Source organism: Crassostrea angulata, chromosome 2 (assembly GCF_025612915.1).
Source record: "Crassostrea angulata isolate pt1a10 chromosome 2, ASM2561291v2, whole genome shotgun sequence".
NCBI classification, from domain to species: Eukaryota; Metazoa; Mollusca; class Bivalvia; order Ostreida; family Ostreidae; genus Magallana; species Magallana angulata.
In genome coordinates, this window is record NC_069112.1 from 73914886 (window position 1) to 73938800 (window position 23915).

The 23915-nt window shown below is 34.2% G+C and overlaps 2 protein-coding genes and 1 long non-coding RNA gene across 4 annotated transcripts in view; 1 reads left to right on the forward strand and 2 right to left on the reverse strand.

Moving 5' to 3' along the window:
• The first annotated feature begins 1377 nt into the window (after window positions 1–1377).
• Window positions 1378–3090, forward strand: LOC128172190 (uncharacterized). Its single transcript, XR_008242207.1, has 3 exons — window positions 1378–1461; window positions 1612–1657; window positions 2027–3090. It is a non-coding gene; the product is annotated as an uncharacterized LOC128172190 (long non-coding RNA).
• A 1286-nt stretch (window positions 3091–4376) lies between these two features.
• Window positions 4377–16086, reverse strand: LOC128172187 (uncharacterized). Its single transcript, XM_052837970.1, has 5 exons — window positions 15843–16086; window positions 15201–15365; window positions 5673–5761; window positions 4854–4914; window positions 4377–4650 (listed from the first exon to the last, which is right to left on the reverse strand). Exons 2-5 carry the CDS (start codon window positions 15258–15260, stop codon window positions 4537–4539), a joined length of 324 nt encoding a protein of 107 aa, XP_052693930.1. The 5' UTR covers window positions 15261–15365; window positions 15843–16086; the 3' UTR covers window positions 4377–4536.
• Window positions 16087–17986: 1900 nt separating this feature from the next.
• LOC128172154 (centrosomal protein of 152 kDa-like) overlaps window positions 17987–23915 on the reverse strand; it is a 39209-nt gene continuing 33280 nt past the window's right edge. For both annotated transcript variants that reach the window (XM_052837923.1, XM_052837922.1), the window contains exon 30: window positions 17987–21978. In XM_052837923.1, the coding sequence (XP_052693883.1) occupies window positions 20556–21978 (1423 nt within the window). In that variant the 3' untranslated portion in view covers window positions 17987–20555. The remainder of the gene's footprint in view (window positions 21979–23915) is intronic.

Below are 23915 nucleotides of genomic sequence, written 5' to 3' on the forward strand. Positions count from 1 at the left end.
ACAACGGGGAGTAATAGAAGTGCACGATGGGTAAGTGTTAAAATTTTGTCGTTAAAGAATATAAAGAACATTTTTTTCTGAATAATACCTATTTGGTTCAAAAGTAATTTTAGAGCTTTTGAATTTCAAGCCCTTGCGGTTTAAGTGTCTGTCACCAGCAATCTGCAGTTATTTATTTTAATTTAATTTTTTTCAAATCTACATGAATTAATGCTTCTTTTGATTGAACGTTGCTTCTTTGTTAATGTCTTTCACTCATATTTTAATTAAATATTGTTTGATTTTTAATGAAGAACGGTATTTTTATTACTTTTGAATCGTCTTTGATAAATTAAAAAAAATATTTGTATATTTATTTCATAACATACTTTTACTAATCTTCTCAATCTCGCGAATGTGGAGTTCCCAGTAGTATTGATGCACACTTTACATGTTTAAGATTAAGAAACTGGTCATCCTTAAATTATGCATACTATATGTTTAAGATTATGTGTAAGATTAACATGTTTTTAACTATGCATTTTGTGTGCATATATTTTTATGTTATTATTTATTTTTAACCCGAGTTTTCATTCTTCGTTAGCTTGAAATTTCCTTTGCTTGTATATTTAGATTTGTTTGTAAGAATCCATTTACATACGCATGACTGACGGAGCTTAGTCTGAAACGTAAGTATATTTAACTGCTAAACAAAAAAATGACAATAACAAACCGTCAATGTATCGCCTTCAATAACAAACTGTTATCCATATCTTTTCAAAATTGGAATGCATATCATAAACATTCGCGCAGTTTTAATACCGCATATCTGTATACTTTTTTAATTTACTTTTATTACAGTAAAAGGAGATAAATAATGAATATGATAAGCGACATTTAATGGAGATGTTATCTATCCAGAATCGACACTGTTGATTCCGTTGAAAGTATGTCATGTCATACTATTTTTGTATGTATGTAAGCATAGTATGATTTCACTACATAATCCCATGTATTCTATGCAAAAATGGATGATTGTTGAATACATAGAGACAATCTCACAGGAGGCATAATAATAGATAATTTTCTTTACAGATTTCTAACAAGGCTTCAAATCTCATTGAAGTATAGGTAGTTTAAACTATTTTTTGGTATTTTTAACGCCATTATTCATTCTATTTAGCTTTCGATTTCCTTCCTTTGTATATTTTGATTTGTTTGTAATAAACCGTTTTTATACACATAATTGATGGTGCTTACTCATAAACATGAATACATTTAACTACTACATGTATCGCCTTCAATATTAATTTATTATCCATATCTTTGAAAATTTGAATGCATATCATAGATATTCGCAATTGTTTAAATATCGTATATCTGTATTAATACCTTATAATTTTTTTACAGAAAAAAAGAATAAATGAAGCGACATTAAATTGAGTTACCTATCCAGATACGACACTGTTGATTCCCTTAAAAGTATGTTATGTCTAACTATTCTTTTTGTATTCATGTAGGCATGGTATTATTTCACTACATTACCCCATGTAAACTATGCAAAAATAGATGAGTGTTGAATACATAAAGACAACTCACAGGAGTCATAACAATTGATACTTTTCTTTACAGATTTCAAACAAGGCCTGATTATGGGAGCTTTGTATCTTGTAAAGGTGTAGGTAGTTTCTTTTTTACTGAATAAATTTGTGCATGAGTTTAAAAGAAAATGATGATTGTCATGGTCATATATTTTAATTTGTAATGTTGAGTAATATCATACGTGCGCGTTAGTGAACTTTTTAAAAATAATTCGGAACAGTTATAAAGGTTATATTAGTAATGGAACGCATACATTTTAATAATACGGTTCTTATGTGTAAAAAATATATGCAGAATATTTACATGTAAATGGGTATTATAACTGAATCTTTATATGTAAATAAAAGAGCATAAATAGTAAATATTTCATTGATTTTCTGAAATGCAAATTTGATTATATTGATATCTTATTTACTATCTCTAATGGAAACTCGATTTATTTCAGGTATTAGACGGACCCAAACGTTCTGATAGCTGAAGCAGACCAGGATTACTGGATCGTCGTTTGCCATTCCCATATCTTCAGCAGAGGACAATTCGTAGCGCATCTGACTTCTATCGTTTATGTTTCTGACATGACATGTGATATGGAAACATGTTTTGTTCGTGCCTGTCTTTACATCTACACGTACTCATGACTTTACATGTTCACGTGCTCATGTTTTTAGTATGTGTTTAACAAGACATTTTGTTCAAGAAAATAGCACGTGTCTTATTTTACCTGTCTTTAAGAAACCTGTACCTGTCCGCCATTACCTGTGTCCAAGAAACTTGTTCGTGTCCGCTTTTACAAGTGTTCAATAAACTTGTACGTGTCCGCCATTACCTGTGTACAAAAAACTTTTACGTGTGTTCAATTCCCTGTGTAAAAAACATTTGTACATTTGTCCGTCGTATCCTGTGTACAATAACATGTATGTGTTTGACAATACCTGTGTACAATAACATGTCCGTGTCTGACAATACCTGTGTACAAAAACAGGTCCGTGTCTGACAATACATGTGTACAATAACATGTCCGTGTCTGACAATACCTGTGTACAACAACATGTCCGTGTCTGACAATACCTGTGTACAATAACATGTCCGTGTCTGACAATACATGTGTACAATAACATGTCCGTGTCTGACAATACCTGTGTACAATAACATGTCCGTGTCTGACAATACATGTGTACAAAAACATGTCCGTGTCTGACAATACCTGTGTACAATAACATGTCCGTGTCTGACAATACCTGTGTACAATAACATGTCCGTGTCTGACAATACATGTGTACAATAACATGTCCGTGTCTGACAATACCTGTGTTTGAGAAACTCAGTCCACCGTTTTAGGATGCGTCATTTCTCCATCTGACATTTCCTGTATACAGACATTTAATGAAATATAAATGTAGTTCCATTTAAAATAATGGTTTTCTCAGTTTTCTAATTTTGTTATAATTTAAAATCGTTTAAATTGTTTGCATCTTATATAAATTATATTTAAGTGTAAACAAGTTTCCATGGATTATTTTATATAATGTTGTTTTTTTTTTTTATCATTTACCTTGAGAGTTTTTAACATTTACATTAAATCTTAATGAAAATCTCATTTTTCATTGTTTTGATATTTATTTAAAATTTGTTGACAAATGAAAGTTAATATTTTACGTCGACAATGTTAATATTATTTAAATATTAAAATGCATTCTTTAGTGAATGAACCCGCAAAAACCATTAAAGAACATATTTTATTGTTTATATTCCCATATTCCTTTTAACAAATTAATAAATTGATTGTAAAAAGTACTAGTAAGTGAAATTAACTAAATTACTGTTAAAGTGCATCAATACATCACTAAAAGAAACGGGCAAATCGTCTCCAATTGGAATTCGAGTATGACATTATTACGAATATTTCGTACAGTCCGTGATTTTTTATTAGATTGCTGAAGGTTTAATAGATAAAACGGGGCGTAAAGATTTCAGAACTGTCAGTTTGTACAGAACTATTACAATCAACTTCCTTAGGAAATAGAGGAAATCATACTTGGTGGATGGATATATTAACAAATATTTACATCTACCGAGTATGATTCTCTCTATTTCTTACGAAAACTTATTGCAATTTATAGCTCTAAAGAAACTGACGTGAATGAAATCAATCTACACGCTACGATAATTGATTGGTCGAAACCTACAGCGACCTAAGGAAAATAATTAAGTTAATAACAATTCAATTTTAGTTTAATTTAGTTGAATAAAAAAAACAACAACTATCATCATATGTAAAATAAATTTATTTATCGGCTTCACACAGATAAATTTGTAAATAATGAAGTTAAAAACAATTTTATTTTAGTTTAATTTAATTGAATAAAAAACAACTATTCATTAGATTCTCGCAAATATATTTGAGTTTTCATGAATTTTAAAACTGGTTCCTGTGTCTTCATTCTCGGAAAAATGTGTACAGTATGGACTTAATGCAGAACTATTGAATTAAGTGAATGTCTATAAAAATCACAGAAACTTTTGACACGGGGTTAATTAAATATATCTGTGTCTTTGGACCAATCAAACAGCAAATTACAAAATTCACCGTGTTTTCTGTTTAAATATTAACAAGCAGGGCTCTTTAACGTCTTTCTAAGGAAGTTAAAACTAACAATTACGTTTACATATTTTTAGAAAGTCGTTAGATATAAAAACGGCATCGCCACATGGAGATTATCAAGACATATGAATTTGAATTTAAAAACAGAGTAATATATGCTAAGTTATGTTTCTCAAAATATATGTTGATATCATACTTTTTCAGACATCAAATTTATTAAACAATATATCAGTGCAATTCTTAAAAATCATCAAATTCTATTAAAGTCGAAAAAACACAATAATCACACAAAATGTAATTTTCAAACACAGTTATCTCTCATTGACCATAAATATTATTATTCCTTATTCCGTTTACTTTCTTTCATCTCCATACACATATTGGCGAGGTCCTACTGCTTCATGAGCTAGAACCTCCATTTCACTTACTGGTCCAGTTCTTTGAACTAAAGGTGTCACCGTATATATCTGTCAAAACAAAACATTGACAAACTTTACGGCAAAAAATAACTTAAGATAACTAACTTGAATTCGCTTTTTTGTGAGAAATAAAAGTCCCCGAATATATCACTTATTCAATAAATTCCAAATTTTGCCCTGATGATTTGGCACAGTGTATTTTTCATGTCTACTAAATCTTGACCTTTGATCCTTGTAAGAACACTGCTTACCGTTTTACTCTTTGTGATATCAACATCTTCATATCGTGGGCGTTTTTGTCGTTTCCATAGTCTGGAGAAAAATCAACGACAAAAAATTGTGTAGATGTTCATATTAAAAACATGTTTTAGAATATCTAATTTACAAAGATATATATCTTTTTGTTGATCTCAACAACACATTGAACGGTATATTTCTTTACCAATTAATTCCTTCCATACTTAAATGGACATAACGCACTGCATAACGCACTGCAAAATCTTAGAAACACCCGTACTCATCAATTCAGATTGTGAACTTTCACCTCAAAACATTGATATTTGCAGTGATGATCGGGGCATGATCTCAAACCAACCTAAACCCTCAAACCCTTCACCAACAGGTTTCCTTGTTCAGCAATCAACAACAGTACTTACGTTTAAAAGTAAGCAAGGGCTATGCTGTATTATTGAGAGTTGAATCAATTACGAACATTCAATGATTGTTACTGAAATTAAAACAATACTGCCATAGAAAATCGGCGGTCAGTCTCGCATACTGCGTACTGTCCATGGGCAAACTCTTATGAAATTTCTCGTGTTCATGAATATTTATTACTCTCAATTCACCAATGAGAAAGCGACATTCATTTGTGTTTTGTTGGTAGAAAAAGACACTTTTGTTATAAAGTCTTTGAACCGCTAGTTCTTTAATAGGGGTGTGGAGAAGCCAAACGACAAGGAACTCATAATTTTCATAAGAAGGAGAAAAGTTAAATGAGTTGACCCACGGTCAGTAAGCATTGACTCACCGTGAGTTTCAGACATTTGGATAATGTATACTTCACTTACTTTATATCTGGGCTGGTGAGAAGACAAAACACTGGATATGTAACAGAAAGGAAAGCACCTAACCCAAACACCGCCATCAACGGCTTGGTCTGAAAAAAAAAACATGGAAAAAGACCCTAATTAAACACAGACATCAATGGTTTTGATAGCAAAAGGTCGTAAAAACATCATCAAAATTCTTCGATTTTCATCGATTTTGGATGAAAAATTACATTTTCCAAAAAGAAGTTCAGTTAACATGAACAAAAGCTCCAGGCGGATTCGATCTGTGGTCCAGAAACCAATACTTTAACCACTGAGCTACGACGATATACAAACCACTCGAACGATACTTTTTTAAAAATACATTTAAATCGCCATCTTGTGACGCAGTGGCTTAAAAAGTATAAGTGAAGGTGTAGTGAGGTACCTTAAGATAAAGATAACATTTAGATAGAAACGGACCATAAATTGGCATGGTCGCGATTTGGATAGAAACTTTTCTAATTTTATTCGTTTTTTTTAATTTCAATTTTAACGTTAATATGCTATTTTAAGATATTTCTGAGTCATCAGTCGAATCTTTTTTAAAAAGTCGGTTGTCAAGTTATAAGCGAGATACAGAGTCTAGAATTCTCAACGTTTGTTAAGCAAAAAAAGCTCGTGCCATGTTTTGGAGGCGTTTTTTTTATTTTTAAATTTATGTAAAGAAGGTTTGTTTCAGACACGGAAAGACAGAGATAATAAGTAAAGGATAGTTAGTGATAGAGAAAAAGTGTACCTGTAATACATTACATGTAGTGTACCTGCAATACATTACATGTAGTGTACCTGCAATACATTACATGTAGTGTACCTGCAATGCATTACATGTAGTGTACCTGCAATACATTACATGTAGTGTACCTGCAATACATTACATGTAGTGTACCTGCAATACATTACATGTAGTGTACCTGCAAAACATTACATGTAGTGTACCTGCAATACATTACATGTAGTGTACCAGTAATACATTACATGTAGTGTACCTGCAATACATTACATGAAGTGTACCTGCAAAACATTACATGTAGTGTACCTGCAATACATTACATGTAGTGTACCTGTAATACATTACATGTAGTGTACCTGTAATACATTACATGTAGTGTACCTGTAATACATTACATGTAGTGTACCTGCAATACATTACATGTAGTATACCTGCAATGCATTACATGTAGTATACCAGCAATACATTACATGTAGTGTACCAGCAATACATTACATGTAGTGTACCTGCAATACATTACATGTAGTGTACCTGCAATACATTACATGTAGTGTACCTGCAATACATTACATGTAGTGTACCTGCAAAACATTACATGTAGTGTACCTGCAATACATTACATGTAGTGTACCTGTAATACATTACATTTAGTGTACCTGCAATGCATTACATGTAGTGTATCTGCAATACATTACATGTAGTGTACCTGCAATACATTACATGTAGTGTACCTGCAATACATTACATGTAGTGTACCTGTAATACATTACATGCAGTGTACTTGTAATATATTACATGTAGTGTACCAGTAATACATTACATGAAGTGTACATGTAATACATGTTGCCAACGTTGTTCCACGTTGGTACTTTGTCCATACACGCAACAATCCGGCAGTTATACTTAGAGTGTATAAACAGAAAAAAATCATTTAAAAGAATATGACATTACACGGAATGAAAATAATTCATTGCTTGTCGTTCCAATTTCATCCAAAATTAAAGACATTGATTAATTTGTATTTTAATATAAATTAAAGGGACTAATACATAGTATATTTCCCATTTAAAAGGTGATACCTTGATTACAATAATATTATTTTCCTCTTTTTTTAAGGTTCATTAAAGAGGAAGAAACATTTTAAATGATTTTCATCCGGGTTACTGTCTCAATACCGATCGCTAACAAGTTTTCCGGGTTACGCAATCCATAAGTGTCAAAGTCTAAGTCCATGATCACGGAAAAACGCACGATTTCGCACGTACTCAGGTACCAATGGGGGCTGATAAAAGACCTGAACAGATAATCCACAAACCGGGAATTCAATTGACTATACAAAGAATCGGCCCAGAAAAAAAATTAAAGAGCACTAGGATTGTTCTAGATTGTCGCATGGTGACAGCTTTTTAAATATATATGTAAGAGTCAAAAGTAGGCGGTTACTTAAATGAAAATGAAAGTACTTTTAGAAAGATTTCAGTATATAAATAGTGCCTGTTTGGGAGGGTAACAGTTGAAATTGACACCCCGAGAAAACCATTGTCAACCGACGCGAAGCGGAGGTTGACAATGGTTTTCTCGGGGTGTCAATTTCAACTGTTATCCTCCTAAACAGGCACTATTTATTTTGTTATACTGAATGTCTTTTTTAAAATTTTTAAGAAAATTTTACTGCTTTTAGATAGGAATAACGTGAATTCTACAGCAAACCGTACGCGCATAATTTTCGCGCATGTAACATTTTTTAATGTTACCCGTTGCCAAGTGCGTTGCTAACGCTGAGGGTAATAGTAAATATTATTAACTGCGTCTAAACCAATCAGATTTCAGTATTTAACATGAAAGTATAACAATCAACAATGAATACTATAAAAGGTCTTCATATATATATTGACAATATATTATCAACTTAAAGGGTACAAATATAAATGTAAAAATATTAGTCATAGGTATCAAGTTTTGTTACTAGAGTATAAAAAAAACATTTTTTTTAATTGTTGAATTGATAATATTAGACGGGCGTATTTGTCACTTAAAATATTCTGTATCAACTTTGTGTTTTTATATAAATTTATACATGTATGTACACTGTTTACGATACAAAACTTAAATTAAATGACTGCCTTGCACACCTTATTGGCTTTTATGCAAAAAAAGGTTAAAATTGAAACCTACACGAATACTAGATCTTTAGTCTTATAAACATATACAGCCAATCTGTAACCCGTCTTTAGCGTAGGTACATGTATAATAGCGTGCATTGGTAGATAGCATGCATAGGTACATGTTGATAGCATGCATAGGTACATGTAGATAGCATGCATAGGTACATGTTGATAACATGCATAGGTACATGTTGATAGCATGCATAGGTACATGTTGATAGCATGCATAGGTACGTGTAGATAGGATGCATAGGTATATGTAGATAGTGTGCATATGTACATGTAGATAGCGTGCATTGGTAGATAGCGTTCATTAGTAGATAGTTGCATAGGTATATGTAGATAACGTGCATTAAAAGATAGCGTGCATTTGTATATGTAAATAGCATGCATAAGTACATGTAGATAACGTGCATTAGTAGATAGCGTGCATTGGTAGAAAGCTTGCATAGGTACATGTATATAGCGTGCATTGGGAGATAGCTTGCATTGATACATGTAGATAACGTGCATTGGTAGATAGCTTGCATAGGTACATGTATATAGCGTGCATTGGGAGATAGCTTGCATTGATACATGTAGATAACGAGCATGGGTAAAGGTAGAGAGCATGCATTGGCAGATAGCTTGCATAGGTATATGTAGATAGCGTGCATTGGTAGATAGCGTTCTAAGGTACATGTAGATAGCGGGTATTGGCAGAAGTAGACAATGAAATTTACCAGGAACCCTTACATTGTATACATCGTGCGCGGATCGGGGAAGGGGGGGGGGATCACATAGTAAAGTTAGCGAAAAAAAGGATTCCGACCCCCTTCTGGCAAACAAAAACTATTACTCTTAAACCCATCCAATTCCAGAAAAAAGACCCCCCTCCCGCTGGATGTGCAAGAGAAATGAACCTTTTGTTTTATCCTGTAGCAATGTATCAGACAAAACCTACTGTGGTTCCCCATCATCCAAATGAGTATTGATTCCTGTCCAGATTCACTCAATCAAACAATAAATGTCGATTATGAGACTATAAGAGCAAGATGGAGACTGAGGATACAGGAGTTGCCCTCTGTAATCACGGAGATGTACAGAACAAGGGCATATCAAGGACACCCTGATAACACTGCAAGGTTTCTGCGCCATTAAACCGCCGCTTAATGGTCAACTCTTATTATTGATAATTGACAACACGCAACTTCCCGGTGTTCACGTTATTCCATCACTCGCTCTTGACGGTAGCAGTCTTAACACTGGATGGCTTTTCTCGCCTTCTTTATCAAAGAGCTTCACTGACAAAAACACATTTTTCAAGTACTTGCATATGGATTTTTCCCCCGGTCGCATCCCAGGCCCGCTGGGAGGTTTCTGTTTCTGTAATTGATAACTTGCTCCTAACTGTCATTATTATATCAATATCTTGAAATGTGAACACTTCATGTTGGTTCAAACATACATTATTGTTAGCGTCAGAATGAACAATATATACTGAGAGAGACAGACAGACAGACAGACAGAGATGGTGAGAGGGAAAGATAAATTGTTGGGATGTGACTGGTGTATGGGAGGAGGGGGGGGGGGGGGGGGGCACGACATCCTGAATTTAGTGAAGTACTGACCTGTGATAATTTAAAGTAATTTTATGTATAATTCATTAAAAATGACTTCATGTCTTCAAATCAATAACAATTAATCAATAACAAATATTTGCATTGAACTCAAATTATGCAAACACTGCATGTCTTTCTGACGCCTCTTTTGCTTTACCAATGTGCCTTCGATCAAGAGAGTAAATAACGAACAATTCATTGATAAGGCTGTCCATCAATTAAGCAGAAACTTGATTAGTTGTCAATCGACGAACAGAGATGCATCATTTAGATATAGATATCAGGCATGTTATTGGCGTAGGCTCATCAAATACTAATTTCTTCATTTACTTTCGATTTTAATGTCGACATTACTGTGAGTGTTCATCTCGCCGGCGACAAAGACCTTTGGAGCATAGCAAAGCATTCGTCGGCACAACGTAATGAATGTTTTGGTGCCTGGGATCATAAAAATTCCTGACATCCAAATGGTCACGTGACCTGGACAACTGTGAACATTAAGGAATACTAGTATTTACCGGGGAAAAGATGCATACTAATCAATTTGGTTTTTTTTTAAAGTGCACAAATATCTTGTATGCAAAGTTATCATTTAAAAGCAGATCTTCTCGATGAATGTGGGAAATTAAAACGCCGCCTGTTAGCCATCTAATTCAAAGCAATATGAGCTGCAATCTTCATGTTGAGATTCTTTTGCCAAATTGTTATTTTCTGCTAAAATGACAAAAAATATCATGGCTTTTAAATCTCTGTTAGCTTTATTTTTGTATGAAAAGCCTTTAAGAAGCCTTATTTAAAGCAAAATTGAATTATTGTTATCCTGTACAAAAATCTCCTTAGAAGAGAAATCTTTCTTCTGACAAATATTAATGATTTTTTTTCAAATCTGATTTATCATATAAGTTTAAGATACACGCAGACTTATCATTCTAACAGGTTTTTGAAACGAAATAAAACCTTAAAAATAATCAGCTCATATTGCTTTAAGTTCCATTTACTTTTCTTTCTAAAACATAACTCTATATATATACCTAGCATTGCCTGGCGCTTACCGTTTCCTTTTCATGTAAATATCAAGGTATTGCCATGAACATTCGAATCGCGTCTTGAACTATTATATAAATAGTGCCTGTTTGGGAGGGTAACAGTTGAAATTGACACCCCTCGAAAACCATTGTCAACCTCCGCTTCGCGTCGGTTGACAATGGTTTTCTCGGGGTGTCAATTTCAACTGTTACCCTCCCAAACAGGCACTATTTATATAATGTTACCCGTTGCTCAGTGCGTTGCTAACGCTGAGGGTAATAGAACAGATTATGAACAGCGTCTAAACCAATCAGATTTCAGTATTTAACATGAAAGTATAACAAAAAATAATGGAAACCGCTGGTATTTTTCTGTGTGATGCATGTAGCGAAACTGCAGTTTCAGCGCAGACACGTGTATGGATCCATATTTTGCAAACGGCTAATTGCAGACTCTTCATAGATACTAAGTGCTTGCCTTCTCAACTACCTAAATGCAATTGCTTTCATTAAAATTGCAAAATGCTGGAAAGATTTAGAATGCAATCCTATAATCAAATTTTAGCTATAATATCGCTCTGCTGATACTATATAGTAGACTAATGAACAACTACGTGTACTGTAGAATATGCAAGTTTATTTCAGTGCACTATGTCATGTGACAAAGTAATCAAAACAAGAACGTGCTTTCATGAATTAGAATTAACCATTTGTTTATCAAAAGAACGGCGTGCAATGCGGTCTGTGGAAGTTAGAGCGATTTTTTGAACTGATTGATTGATTGGTTGGTTAATGATTGATCGATCGATTGCTTAATTGATTGATTAATGTACAAACGACTGCTAGGTGTTCAGATTTGAATAAATCGATAAAGAAAGCAGGCACGTAGCATCGTTTTTTAAAGTGTGGGCCAGACTCATCCAAAAAATCTTGACAAGCAAAAAAACCACCAAAATCCTGAAAATTCTAATCGTTAGCAACACACTTAGCAACGGGTAACACAACGAATTGTTACATGCCCGTAAATTATGCGCGTACGGTTCGCCTTAGAATTCACATCATTTCTATATCATTTCAATATAAAAATTCTCTAAAATTAAGACATTCAGTATAATAAAATAAATAGTGCCTATTTTGGAGGATAACAGTATGTAAATAGTGCCTGTTTTGGAGGGTAACAGTTGAAATTGACACCCCGAGGAAACCATTGTCAACCGACGCGAAGCGGAGGTTGACAATGGTTTTCGAGGGTTGCCATTTCCAACTGTTACCCTCCCACACAGGCACTATTTATATTATGTTACCCGTTGCTAAGTGTGTTGCTAACGCTGAGGGTAATAGGACGGGTTGTCAACTGTGTCTTAACCAATCAGATTTCAGTATTTCACATGAAAGTATAATAAAGGTATTTATGATTATCGAAATATCAAGCAAAAAATGGTGGAAGCAAAACCTCGGGACAGAGTATAGTAAAGATATTAACTATTGAATGTGTTCATCCCCTGGCTGTTAGCTCCACGTCTCGGTTGATATTGCGACAATTCTCTCTCTCTCTCTCTCTCTCTCTCTCTCTCTCTCTCTCTCTCTCTCTCTCCTTTATTTATTCATGTTACCTTCCCTGAAATCTTATGTTACCCTATTCATATGTATTCATACAAAATTTATGATCCGATGAAGTTTAAAACTTAAAGCATCAGCGGAATTTCGAATTTATTAATTCTCCATGACTGAAGTTCCGCATATACTGATGCAGACAACTATTGATTATTCTGGTTCATTTACAAATAACCACGTAAGTAATTCCTTTAATGTGTCCCTTAATGTAAATGTTATATACGACACGATGTTTAATTTATAAAAGAAAAACCCTAAAGGAATAAGACAAAAACAAAACAAAATTCCCAAAGCGATGCACACAATGCAGGTTGTTGACCCCAAAAACTGACAGGGCGGACATTGGCTTCCGGAAATAAACGGAAGCTGGCTTTTAACACGTTGTTTGCGTCCAATTGTGGATTCCTGAGCACGCGTATAGAGCTTGCGTCCTATAAAGTCCTTTATAGCCAGTAGTCTGTCTGTGTTCTCTATGCAGCCGTTTAAACAGTGATTTAAAACAAGGGGGAGGGGGGTCCACAAAAACAGTCGGAAGACAACATAATAAAGGCCTAATATCATTAATTCAGAATAAGAAAGGAAAAGTACAATGCACAACTAGTTTTATTTTGGGTTTTGTATGTGTTTGCTTCCGTGGTAGTTATATCAATTTAAACTGCTCAACTTGTTTATCTTTAACCATCTTTAATTCTATATTACGTAACACACCGCCTCCTGGCATTATATAACAACGTGTGTATACAACAACTCCCCAATAAATCAATGCCAGCTATGTAAGAAGCGGTGAAAGAAAATTTGTCATACTACAAAACAACAGGTGGCTCTAATGCGATTAGGTTGTCTTTATGTCTATTTCCAATTTGGTCCGGGCGTGGTTTGGAAGAAATTAATTTCCGTAATGCGGATATGAGCGTTTCAAATCTAGATGTACTTAACGTTTTTGAAAGATGTGTAATATATTACATGAATGAGAATGTGTTTGGTTTTATCCGGTATGCTGGTGAAAAAAGAATAGGGGGAAGGGGGGGGGGGGGAGGTCCTGGGTCTTCCATGTGTAGACAAAACTTGTAAGCAACTTTTGAGCCAATCTTTGAAAGTTATAAATAAACCAAACATTCAACAACGCCAAAAATCATTAAAAAAAATAATAATAATCAATTTAGCAAACTAAACTTGACGGTTTGCGAAATATTACGTAATTATCAAAATAGTTGGAAGGCATGCGTTAAAAGGAAGTAATCGGAGGAGCTAATATATTCTCTGTTCATATAATATTTAACCTTTTGTCCTATCGACAAGAGGCAATAAAAGAAGATACTACACGATGCTGATGAATTGCTGCAACACAATGTTTTCTCAATTTTTTTTTTATTTTATATTCTGGCACAATTTTATCAAAGAAGATGTGTAAGTATTTATGTGGTTGTCCAATTTGTGGTAGTGAAACACGACATTTTATCACGATTTAAATAATCGTTCTTTGTTTGTTTACATATACTAGTATATATTTTGACATTTTGATATTAACTTATCCAAGAGGATTCAAAGTAAAGAATTATGTTGTTTATTTTTTCTTTAATTTTAAACATATATAGTACATTTTTTAGTTCTAAATTAAAATAATAAGTTTATTACGTTTGATCCTAATTTAGCAATGTCGGCGCCACGGTCTTTGCAGTTTTATAAAATAAAAAAGGGGGAAAAAAGAAAACAATTAATCAAAATGTAAATAAATAAAAGAATCTTTGATAATTAAATCTCAAAATGTCATTGTAAATAATAATTCCTGTTTTATAGAATTCTTGAAAATATGCCAAATGGTATTCTTGAAGAAAAAAAATGTTTAATGCATGAAGTTTTTTGAGAAAGGATTTAACCGCCGAACGCATGGATGCATTGTTTACATTATGTATTCCTTTCATCAATGAATTCACTTTTTACGAGATGATTCAAAGCAGGGGAATGTATAAACTAGTCGATCACAGAATAAAACCTTTTTAAAATATTAAATTGCACTTTTTGAATAATGTGTTAAAATTGTCCTTTTTGAAGATCTGTAGTTCTTTTTTAATATGACCAAAGGCGGCTAACGTTACAATGTACCATAGCTGTACAATCATAACGGTACCAAGGTATATATACCTATGATTGAGGAAGTCCCTGTCATTGACACCGTTAGAGAGAGAGAGAGAGAGAGAGAGAGAGCTGCGAGGGAGAAAAAGACGATATGAAAATACAGATATACAGAGAGATAGAGAAATAAAAGAGAGAGAGAGAAATACGAGGGAGATGGAGAGAGAGATATAAGCATACAGTGGCCTTCCTAAGTGTACCAATTAATTAGTCAGTTACAGGTAAGTGAGGCCTACCCCGTGATGGTGACGCAGATGATGCTTAAACACATCCCAAGGAACCAGTTTCAGAGGCATGATGGGAAGGTTTTCTGATTTATTGTTACAATAACACGACGACGTCGACTTTATACACTGTGTTTCTCTCCCAGACAAAAGATGGTTTCAGTGCCTCTTTCTTTTCTAAAAAAAAAAAATGAAAAACAAAAAGATTTCAATACATTTATGAAAAAGTCAACGACAGGAAAAGTTAATCAAATATTCGTTTTGTATAAATCTGAAAGTGAAAGTTAGACTTAATTAAAAAACAAAAAATGAGACGAAGTTCATTGAAACATTTAGACATGATAAACGTCTTCAAGATTATTTTAATAGATTTATATGAAATTGAGTGTGATATGATATATACTGAAGGAAGTTTCTGTCATTCAGAACAGAAAAATTTTTTTTTTGACAGTGTTATCTTTTGCCTGCTTAAAGTGAGAAAGGTGGGGGTTAAAAGGTAGAGTCGTTTTTCGAGGGTTTTTTTCGGGGGGGGGGGGCGTATCAAAATATTAAAATTGGTAAAATGGTATACAGAAAATGTACAGTCATACACATGTACATAAATACAAAAAATTCCAAAAATGAAAAAAAAAATTAAATTGTACAAAGTCTTACCACAGGTGTCCTTTGTTAATCCAAATGCACTGCTAGATTTCCTCCTCGCCCGAATGCTGCGAAATGATTATTAATCGAAAATTTCCGGAATTATTGAGGCTGCATTGAAATCCGCACGTATGCAGACGGCTCTATCGATCTCGCGTGACCTTGCGAAGGTCGGACTGTTCGCGCGGGGGATGATATGTTAGAAAACTATAACGTGCAAGTATTCACGGCGCACTGTTTAATCTTGAATTTTAACAAACCCGGATGTTTAAAAGAAATATTTGAGGGTTTTTTTCTTCAAGTCGACTAAAAAAGGGATGAGTTTTGTTGTGAATATTTCCTGTAGGATATGTTTTCATTTCAGTGTGACGTATATCACTTGTATATCAAGATAAACATTTTGCATCAACACTACCCCCCCCCCCCCCTTCAATCAACCAAACCTACACAAAGAATGCCCATTGGAACGATCTTGAAATTGATGGAGAGAGAGAGAGAGAGAGAGAGAGAGCGCATTTTTAATCTCATACAACCTGGCATTTATTTGTTTAATTTTATAACACCAAAACGAAAAATAACAATTTTATAAACCCACACCCCAATATCGCCGATCTGTTACATGTATTTGCATGGTTTTATGATTATACCAGAAGAAAATAGCGATTCAAGTGTCCATTAATGTTGCGTCCTTTTATCCCTACATAAGCATTTAAAAATTGTATGGGTAGTTCTAATCTGCCCTCCCCCCCCCCCCCCCCCCCCCCCACCGCTTTTCTTATTGCGGTTCAAGAAAAAATTTCCAGGGAGGTATGATTTATAACTTAGTTTGCTTAAGGAGAATCTGGGACCTATTTTTGGTAATTTTATTTAATGAAATTAACAAGTTTGAATTTTCGTGGGAGGGGTTAAATTCCAGACCCAACGCCCTCTTTCTTGATCCGCCAATGACTCTCGCACGGCATATTTTATTAATATTGATCCCCGCGCCTTAGTGAATCAAAGATAATAGATCACCGTGGGAAAAATTCAGTCAAGGTCGAACTATAGGTCACGTGTATTTAATGCAGAAGGTAGGACGTGTCGGACCACGGGTTATGCTGATTTAAAATGCACGGAAAATAAATAAATCTAATCTGTTAAACTATAGTCTTTCAGCCATAAACAAACAACTATCATGAGATAAATAATACCGCAAAATAGAACCACTGAAGATTAACTGGAATGAAACACCCTGTATTTTTAATTAGGTTTATGCGTACATGTATGTCTGGATCTACGTGACGATTTCAATGTGGGAAGTTTTGTTTGTATACATCCTGTTCCAAATATTTCTCCTTGAGAAAACGCGACAGATCAAATGTACGCCTTATTATCATAACGAGAGAGAGAGAGAGAGAGAGAGAGAGAGAGAGAGAGAGAGAGAGAGAGAGAATGGTATACAACAAGTGCATGGGAAGAGAGAGAGAGAGAGAGATTTACATGTTAAGGACGACAACTCCGTTGAGAGAACGCGACAGATCAAATGTACGCCTTATTATCATAAAGAGAGAGAGAGAAAGAGAGAGAGAGAGAGAGAGAGAGAGAGAGAGAGAATGGTATATATCAAGTGCATGGGAAGAGAGAGAGAGAGAGAGATTTACATGTTAAGGACGACAACTCCGTTGAGAGAACGCGACAAATCAAATGTTCGCCTTATTATCATAACGAGAGAGAGAGAGAGAGAGAGAGAGAGAGAGAGAGAATGGTATATAACAAGTTCATGGGAAAAGAGAGAAAGAGGGAGAGAGAGATTTACATGTTAAGGACAACTCCGTTGATCTACTCGATATTGGATATTTATCTTGTACATGTAGACGAAGTAGGGCATTGCTTATCTATCCATATATAGCGTACATTCTCTAGAATCTGAACTGTAATTTCATGTTTTCTTAAACACTTAAAATACCTTACAATAGGTTAATACGTCCTTCTGATCTGTTCTATTTTCTGGTCAAATATTAATGCACCTTTATCCACATATAAATCTCAAGGTGTCCCATATATATGTTCCATCTTCATTTCAAGTTAATGTTTAAAACTTCATAATCGGTCATTATTTTACACAACACCTAGAAAAATTTCAGTGCTAATCATTATCATATAAACAACGATGTTTCTGTTAAATATTTGTATTTATTTTCTCTTCTTTCCTCGTTTGATCTGTTTAAATCACAGACCGCAAAAATCAAGTTTAAAAAAATAAATATGAAGGAAGTAAAAATTATTTACACAAAGCGCTTTATATACAGATCTTGTTTCAATGAATAAAATACTTAAAAGACCACGTGACATGTGTTGTCCATGGTTACACTAAATGCAAAAAATCGGTCTAGGGAACAAATATCAATTCTTGAAAATCACAAATGAAAATGAAAGTATGCTCAATTTTTAAAGATTAATTAATAATACATCTGCTCGTAATACTGAAACACATAAGCTCACGAGCAATATTGACATATGTACAATATACAACTAAAAATAAATAAATAAATAAACATAAACTTTACTACAGAAATCTTATCCTGAAATTAAAAATGCCCTTTGTTTGCAAAAAAAGACATTTTTAATATACATAATGTAAATGTGACATTATAAAAAATGACTCTGTAATCTGTTTTTTCTCGTTCTTGGCAAGGTCTGTTCAAGGTCATGTCAATAACATGTCAAGGTTAATCAAGGTCAAAGTTTAAAATCAAACAAGGTAATGAGAATGACAAATATAGATTCAATAGTAATACTATTTCCTGTCCATAAATTAATGGCTGTTCAAATTCGTTTAAGTTTGCTTTGTTTTCGGATTCTGATGGGGACCCCTCTTTGTTACTCAATATTTCTTGTTAGTATGTGAGGTGACACAAAATGAAAGCGAAAGTTACAAGGAATATTAGTAACGTGAGAAAAAAGGGAGTTAACTGTGGTTATACACGATTGATTAATCATGATTAGTCACGTGATCAGCTGATAAATACAAGTGTAATCAGAAGATAGCAAATATTATTAATTACTGTAATATTACAAAACAGCATTGATAATAGAAAAAAACGTGAAAATATCAAGAATAAATGTGGAGAATGTTAAAGTTGAGAAGAAATAGGAGAAAGTGTTTATAAGGACAAGCAGATCTAGTTTTAATGCCTGTGTGATACACCTGTCTATTCATACATACATAGCTGCTCTATTTAGAAAATCAAGGCAAAACAAAGCAAACTTCACTGGGACTGGCACATTGCAAAGTGGAAAATTTTGATAGAAAATTACTTACAAGGCCTATAAAAAAAAATTGTGTGTTTAGGGTAACACTAATGAAAAAATTAGGTTAGGTAGGTAGGGAATTTTTTTTTATTTTATCGTATTTTTTGCTGCATGAATCCTAAAAATGTTTGTTTGTGTAATATTCAAAAATGAATTTTTTAATAGAAATAATATAAAATTCACAATCAGATAAAAACAGACATCTAAAAATGGTAGGATCGGGGCATTTTTGTAGGTTAGGTCGGGTTACCCTAAACACACAACTTTTTTTTTAGGCCCAAGGCAAAACATTACAAGAGATTAACGTTCAGTTTGTCAAAATATCAGTCCTTGTTTTGTCATATATATTGAATATATCCCTTAGCCAGCCGTGCATATTTATATTCATTTACCTATTCTCAATAATTATATTAAATACATGTACCTTTCACTAGCTAGCTTCTAAATTCTGTGATAACTCTTATTCTTATTCCTGACCTGGTTATTACAATGAAGACAATCAATAATACATGTACTATGATAGTAATGGAGCACCCAAACACTCTAAAGTAAAACAAAAAAAAGTTACTAATACGTCCTGCTAAATTAGAATAAGTCTGGTTTTAATCTTTTAATAAAATTGACATTATCATTTTCCTTAAAACTGTTGTACTGTACATTAAATCTAATAATACTGAAGAATATACACGCACTAGTAGTTTATATTGAATCAATATGCTACATGTGTTTTAGCCATATCTGACATATTTGGTTTTTCATTCATATGATTCTCAGAGTCAAAATAAAATAAAATCCGCTCTTTTGTTGACCATGGATATATCAGTACATAAAAATATGCATTGTCCTTAACATAATGCATTATATTAAGGACAATGTTTAATGGTCACAACATAAGAGGATTTAATAAAGAGGACATTCATATTTATAAATCAATGAAGCATGGATGGACGGAGGCAATATCTATATCACAGATAGATTCCTAAGGTTTGGAAGAGACACAGAAACCCGTTTTCATTTTGTGGAGAATTGTTAAATGCTTTTTTTGTTTAAATCTTTTGAGACTCATTTTGTAATGCATTCGAGGCTTTGGCCGTCAGTAATCATTTTTCTTTTCCCAGAAAGTTTCTGATTTAAAAAAAAAGATTTCATTCATAAAGAAAATTCTTCAACCAAGAGTTAATGTTTCACAGTTTGAAGATTTCACAGTTTTAGCACAGGTTGCATGATTTGAAAGATTATCCTTGAAAGCCCCAAAATGCACTTCTATGTCCTTAACCACTACCGGCATATGGGCAAAAGTTGTATCTCACTAGAACAGTCACTGACTTTTGAAATTTACTTCAACTGTCCCTGATTTTTGTAGCTCAATAGTACGGTCACTGACTTTTGAAGCTCAATAGTACTGTCACTGACTTTTGAAGCTCAATAGTACGGTCACTGACTTTTTGGTTCGAACTTTTGGACCAGGTTTTTGACCGGCTCCTTCGTTCGCAGCAGAACTTCCGCCCAACTGTCGGAACTAAGACCATGACCAAGGTTCTTCCGAGCGTGTTCCACATCGCCAAACCCCTCCCTCTCCTGGGAGTAACTCTTTCTGTGCATGCGTGGGGTACCAATGGGAGACTCCCCGGCGTCCCTCTGGGGGGTCAGTTTTTCGGGGGAGGGGTTGAATTTCCGCGGCGAGTGTCGCTCGAGACCCAGACTCTGTAGACCCACGTCCACGCTGTATGCCTTCTTCCCGTCGAAGCTCATTGCCTGCATGCTTGAGAACCTCAAGTCTTCCTGAGATACGCTGCTGACTTTGGTGGGAGAGTCGGTCACAACTGCCTCATTGGGCTTCCCTAGAGCTTCCCTGAGGGGCAGGTACTTGTAGCTCCCACCCAGGGAACTATTCTTCTGCTCCATGCTGAGCTCAGACTCAGACTTGGCTTTATAGAGGGCACTATTGTTGAGAGGAGATGACGTAATGACTCTCTCTTCCGGATGATGACGTTTGGATTTCCTCTCAACCGGATGTGGGTCCACAGCTTCGAATTTATTGGAGTTTTGCTCGCGGAGGGAGGGGACCACATATCGACTCGGAAGCAAATCCACGCCGTTGAAGTGGCCTAGTTTGAACGTCCTGGGACTGTTGTACTCCTGATCTGAATTCTCATTAGACGTGGAATGATCACGGGGAGAGAGTTTACGAGATGTGATGTTTGGATGAAGTCTTCCATATTCCAGTCTCTCCGGGGAGGACCTCTTACAGTCTTTACTAAAGGTCACCTCTTTGCTTACTGACCGGTCCCTAGAACTGCGACTTATCCGACTTTTGTCTCGCGTGTGTCTCATCTCCAACCTCTCTGGAGAGTGATGCAAGTTGTTATGCGAAATTCCATTGGTAGGTATTTCCAAATGCAAATCACTGTTCATTTTGTACGAAACCTGATCTCTCGCGTCCCTCTCCAACTTTCTGGCTGACCCATCTCCAGCTGATCGGGGTCGCGACCTTGAAATTTCACTGGAGTAATCATGTGACCTTGCCATTGACATGTAGTCATTTGACCTTGAGACAGGAGCAATTCGGATATCCTGATACGACCTTGACACAGAGTATCCATTGTGTTGGGAGTGGTAGTCATTATGTCTCCTACTGAACTCAGACGTCTGCTTCTCTAATCCAAGATTCATGTCCCCCCTGCCTTGAACTTTGATCCCCGACTCTGATTTTGGTTCGGAATGACCATGACCTAACACAGGAGTTGACATTTCACTTCTAGGGGTTGTTGACCTTGAACTTGACCTTGAGCTTTTATCAAAAGAAATTGCATCCAGAGCCTCTTCTATGTCTGCTAGTTTGGCCTCAATATTCGCTCTGTAAAGATTAAAAATATAACAAAAATGTAAAATACTCACAGCTTTCATTTTCAGACTAAACGGATGAAACTTGCTGAGCCTGGTAGTCTGAATATTATTTGGCAAATTAAATTACTTTTTTTGTCATTTTACATGATAAACCACATATGAAAAATTTTTGGGAGATGAATTTTTTCCTGATATTCAATTAATATATATGTAATTCCGACACAACAATGGAATCAAATACATTGGGATACATAGATGACACAGTGTTTAGATAGTCACTCTTCAAAATCTAACTGCAGAAACAGAAATATTGTAGCAGACTGTAAAGCTCTGAATTTTGACTTCACCTTTTTAATCTTATACCCCTTGGAAGCCTCTTGATTATAATGATAATATTGATCTTACATATATTTACACTTTCCAGTGTCTATGTCTGTGATAGCACTACGAATTGATTTTATAATGGACAGTCCAATAATTTTCATCGAAATGACTATTTTCATATTTAACCAAACAATTGCAACAAATTATATAAATATGATTTATAATGATAGGAATCATTCTTGGAAATATGGTCAGGGATATCACAAAGCCATTCAGGCTTTATTGGATTTGATCACCATATTATATCACCTCATAATACTCCATAAATGATTCCTTATTCCTTAAGTAAAACAGACTTAAACAATTATGTTATGATTGACACTCTAATTTCTTTTCTTATTAAGCTGACAATAAAAAAAAAAACAAATTTCATTTCTGCTTGAAGTTGGGTAACAGGGTAAAGGACAAACATAAAATAAGAATTCAAATAAAAAAATATATATATTAATGAAACATCAACATACATGTTTACATAACAGTTATGGACATATTTTTTTTCAACAGGAATATATTTTTAATTTTAACATGTTCAAGAGATTAAGAATAATCACAAAGGACAAAAATTGTAGTCACAACAGCTTTAGGGTTTTGTTTTTAGACAGGACTGAAGTTTAACAAACTAGGTCATTTTTATAGGTCACTTAATAAACTGGGTCATGTTTATAGGTCACTAAATAATTACAAAGTAAAAGCGTACATAAACCAGGAGAGAGTGTTGGATAATGGATGGGGTACACTGAATGAGGATTTACCCAGCTACTGGATAGCCTATAAGAAAACCAAGCCCATATACATGTTAATGTACAAAGTGCATTGATTTTTCAAACAATGACATATTTCAGTTTTTGTTTAACTTTTTTTACAGTAACACATTTATTATGGCATCAACAAATCTTAATACAGAGTTTAGGGGTATATTTCGAGAGTAAAAGTTGAAACAGTTCAAGCCAATAACCTCTTTTTAAAGTACTGAAGTGAAAACGTGGACTTTATATTTGAATGTGAAAGATACATGCATTGGTTAATCTGAAACAATTTTCTCAATGAAGTTAATGTACTTTTGCAAATACTTTGGGTCAAAAGTTGAAAATTTAGAAATCCATTCCAAAGAAAAATCAAAGTATTGAAGTACTGTCGGGAGTTAATTTTATTGATTATTATCAATTTTAAAATCAACGATATGTTATTTTGCCTGGCAAGTAGTTTCTAATCTATATTTGAATTACGCACATTTTTATAATATGAATTCTCAAACTTTTCCGACAAGAATTTCGAGAAAACTCCATATGAATCATGTTTTGTAATATTTAAAAATAGAATTAATTCCATCAAACTGTGCATCACTAATCGAAATGTGTCTAAAAATTGTACACGTCTGGATCCAAGCAATGTTGAACTTTAGTCTCGTTCAACCAGACGCTCGGCTGTCTCCGTTAATCTCCGAATACCAAGAGAGACTCTGCTTGTCGGAAATTTACGGAGACAGTCGAGCGTCTGGTTGAACTAGACTATATTGAACTCAGGCGTAGGAATACATACAACTACAAAAAACAATTTAATTGT

Coding starts and splice junctions, on each gene's coding strand:
- LOC128172187 (XM_052837970.1), bottom strand. CDS start 15,260: ATGCCTCTGAAACTGGTTCCTTGGGATGTGTTTAAGCATCATCTGCGT. Junction 5,762..15,200: donor ATCTGCGTCACCATCACGGG/GTAGGCCTCACT, acceptor TTTTTTTTTCAG/ACCAAGCCGTTGATGGCGGT. Junction 4,915..5,672: donor CTCACCAGCCCAGATATAAA/GTAAGTGAAGTA, acceptor ATTTTTCTCCAG/ACTATGGAAACGACAAAAAC.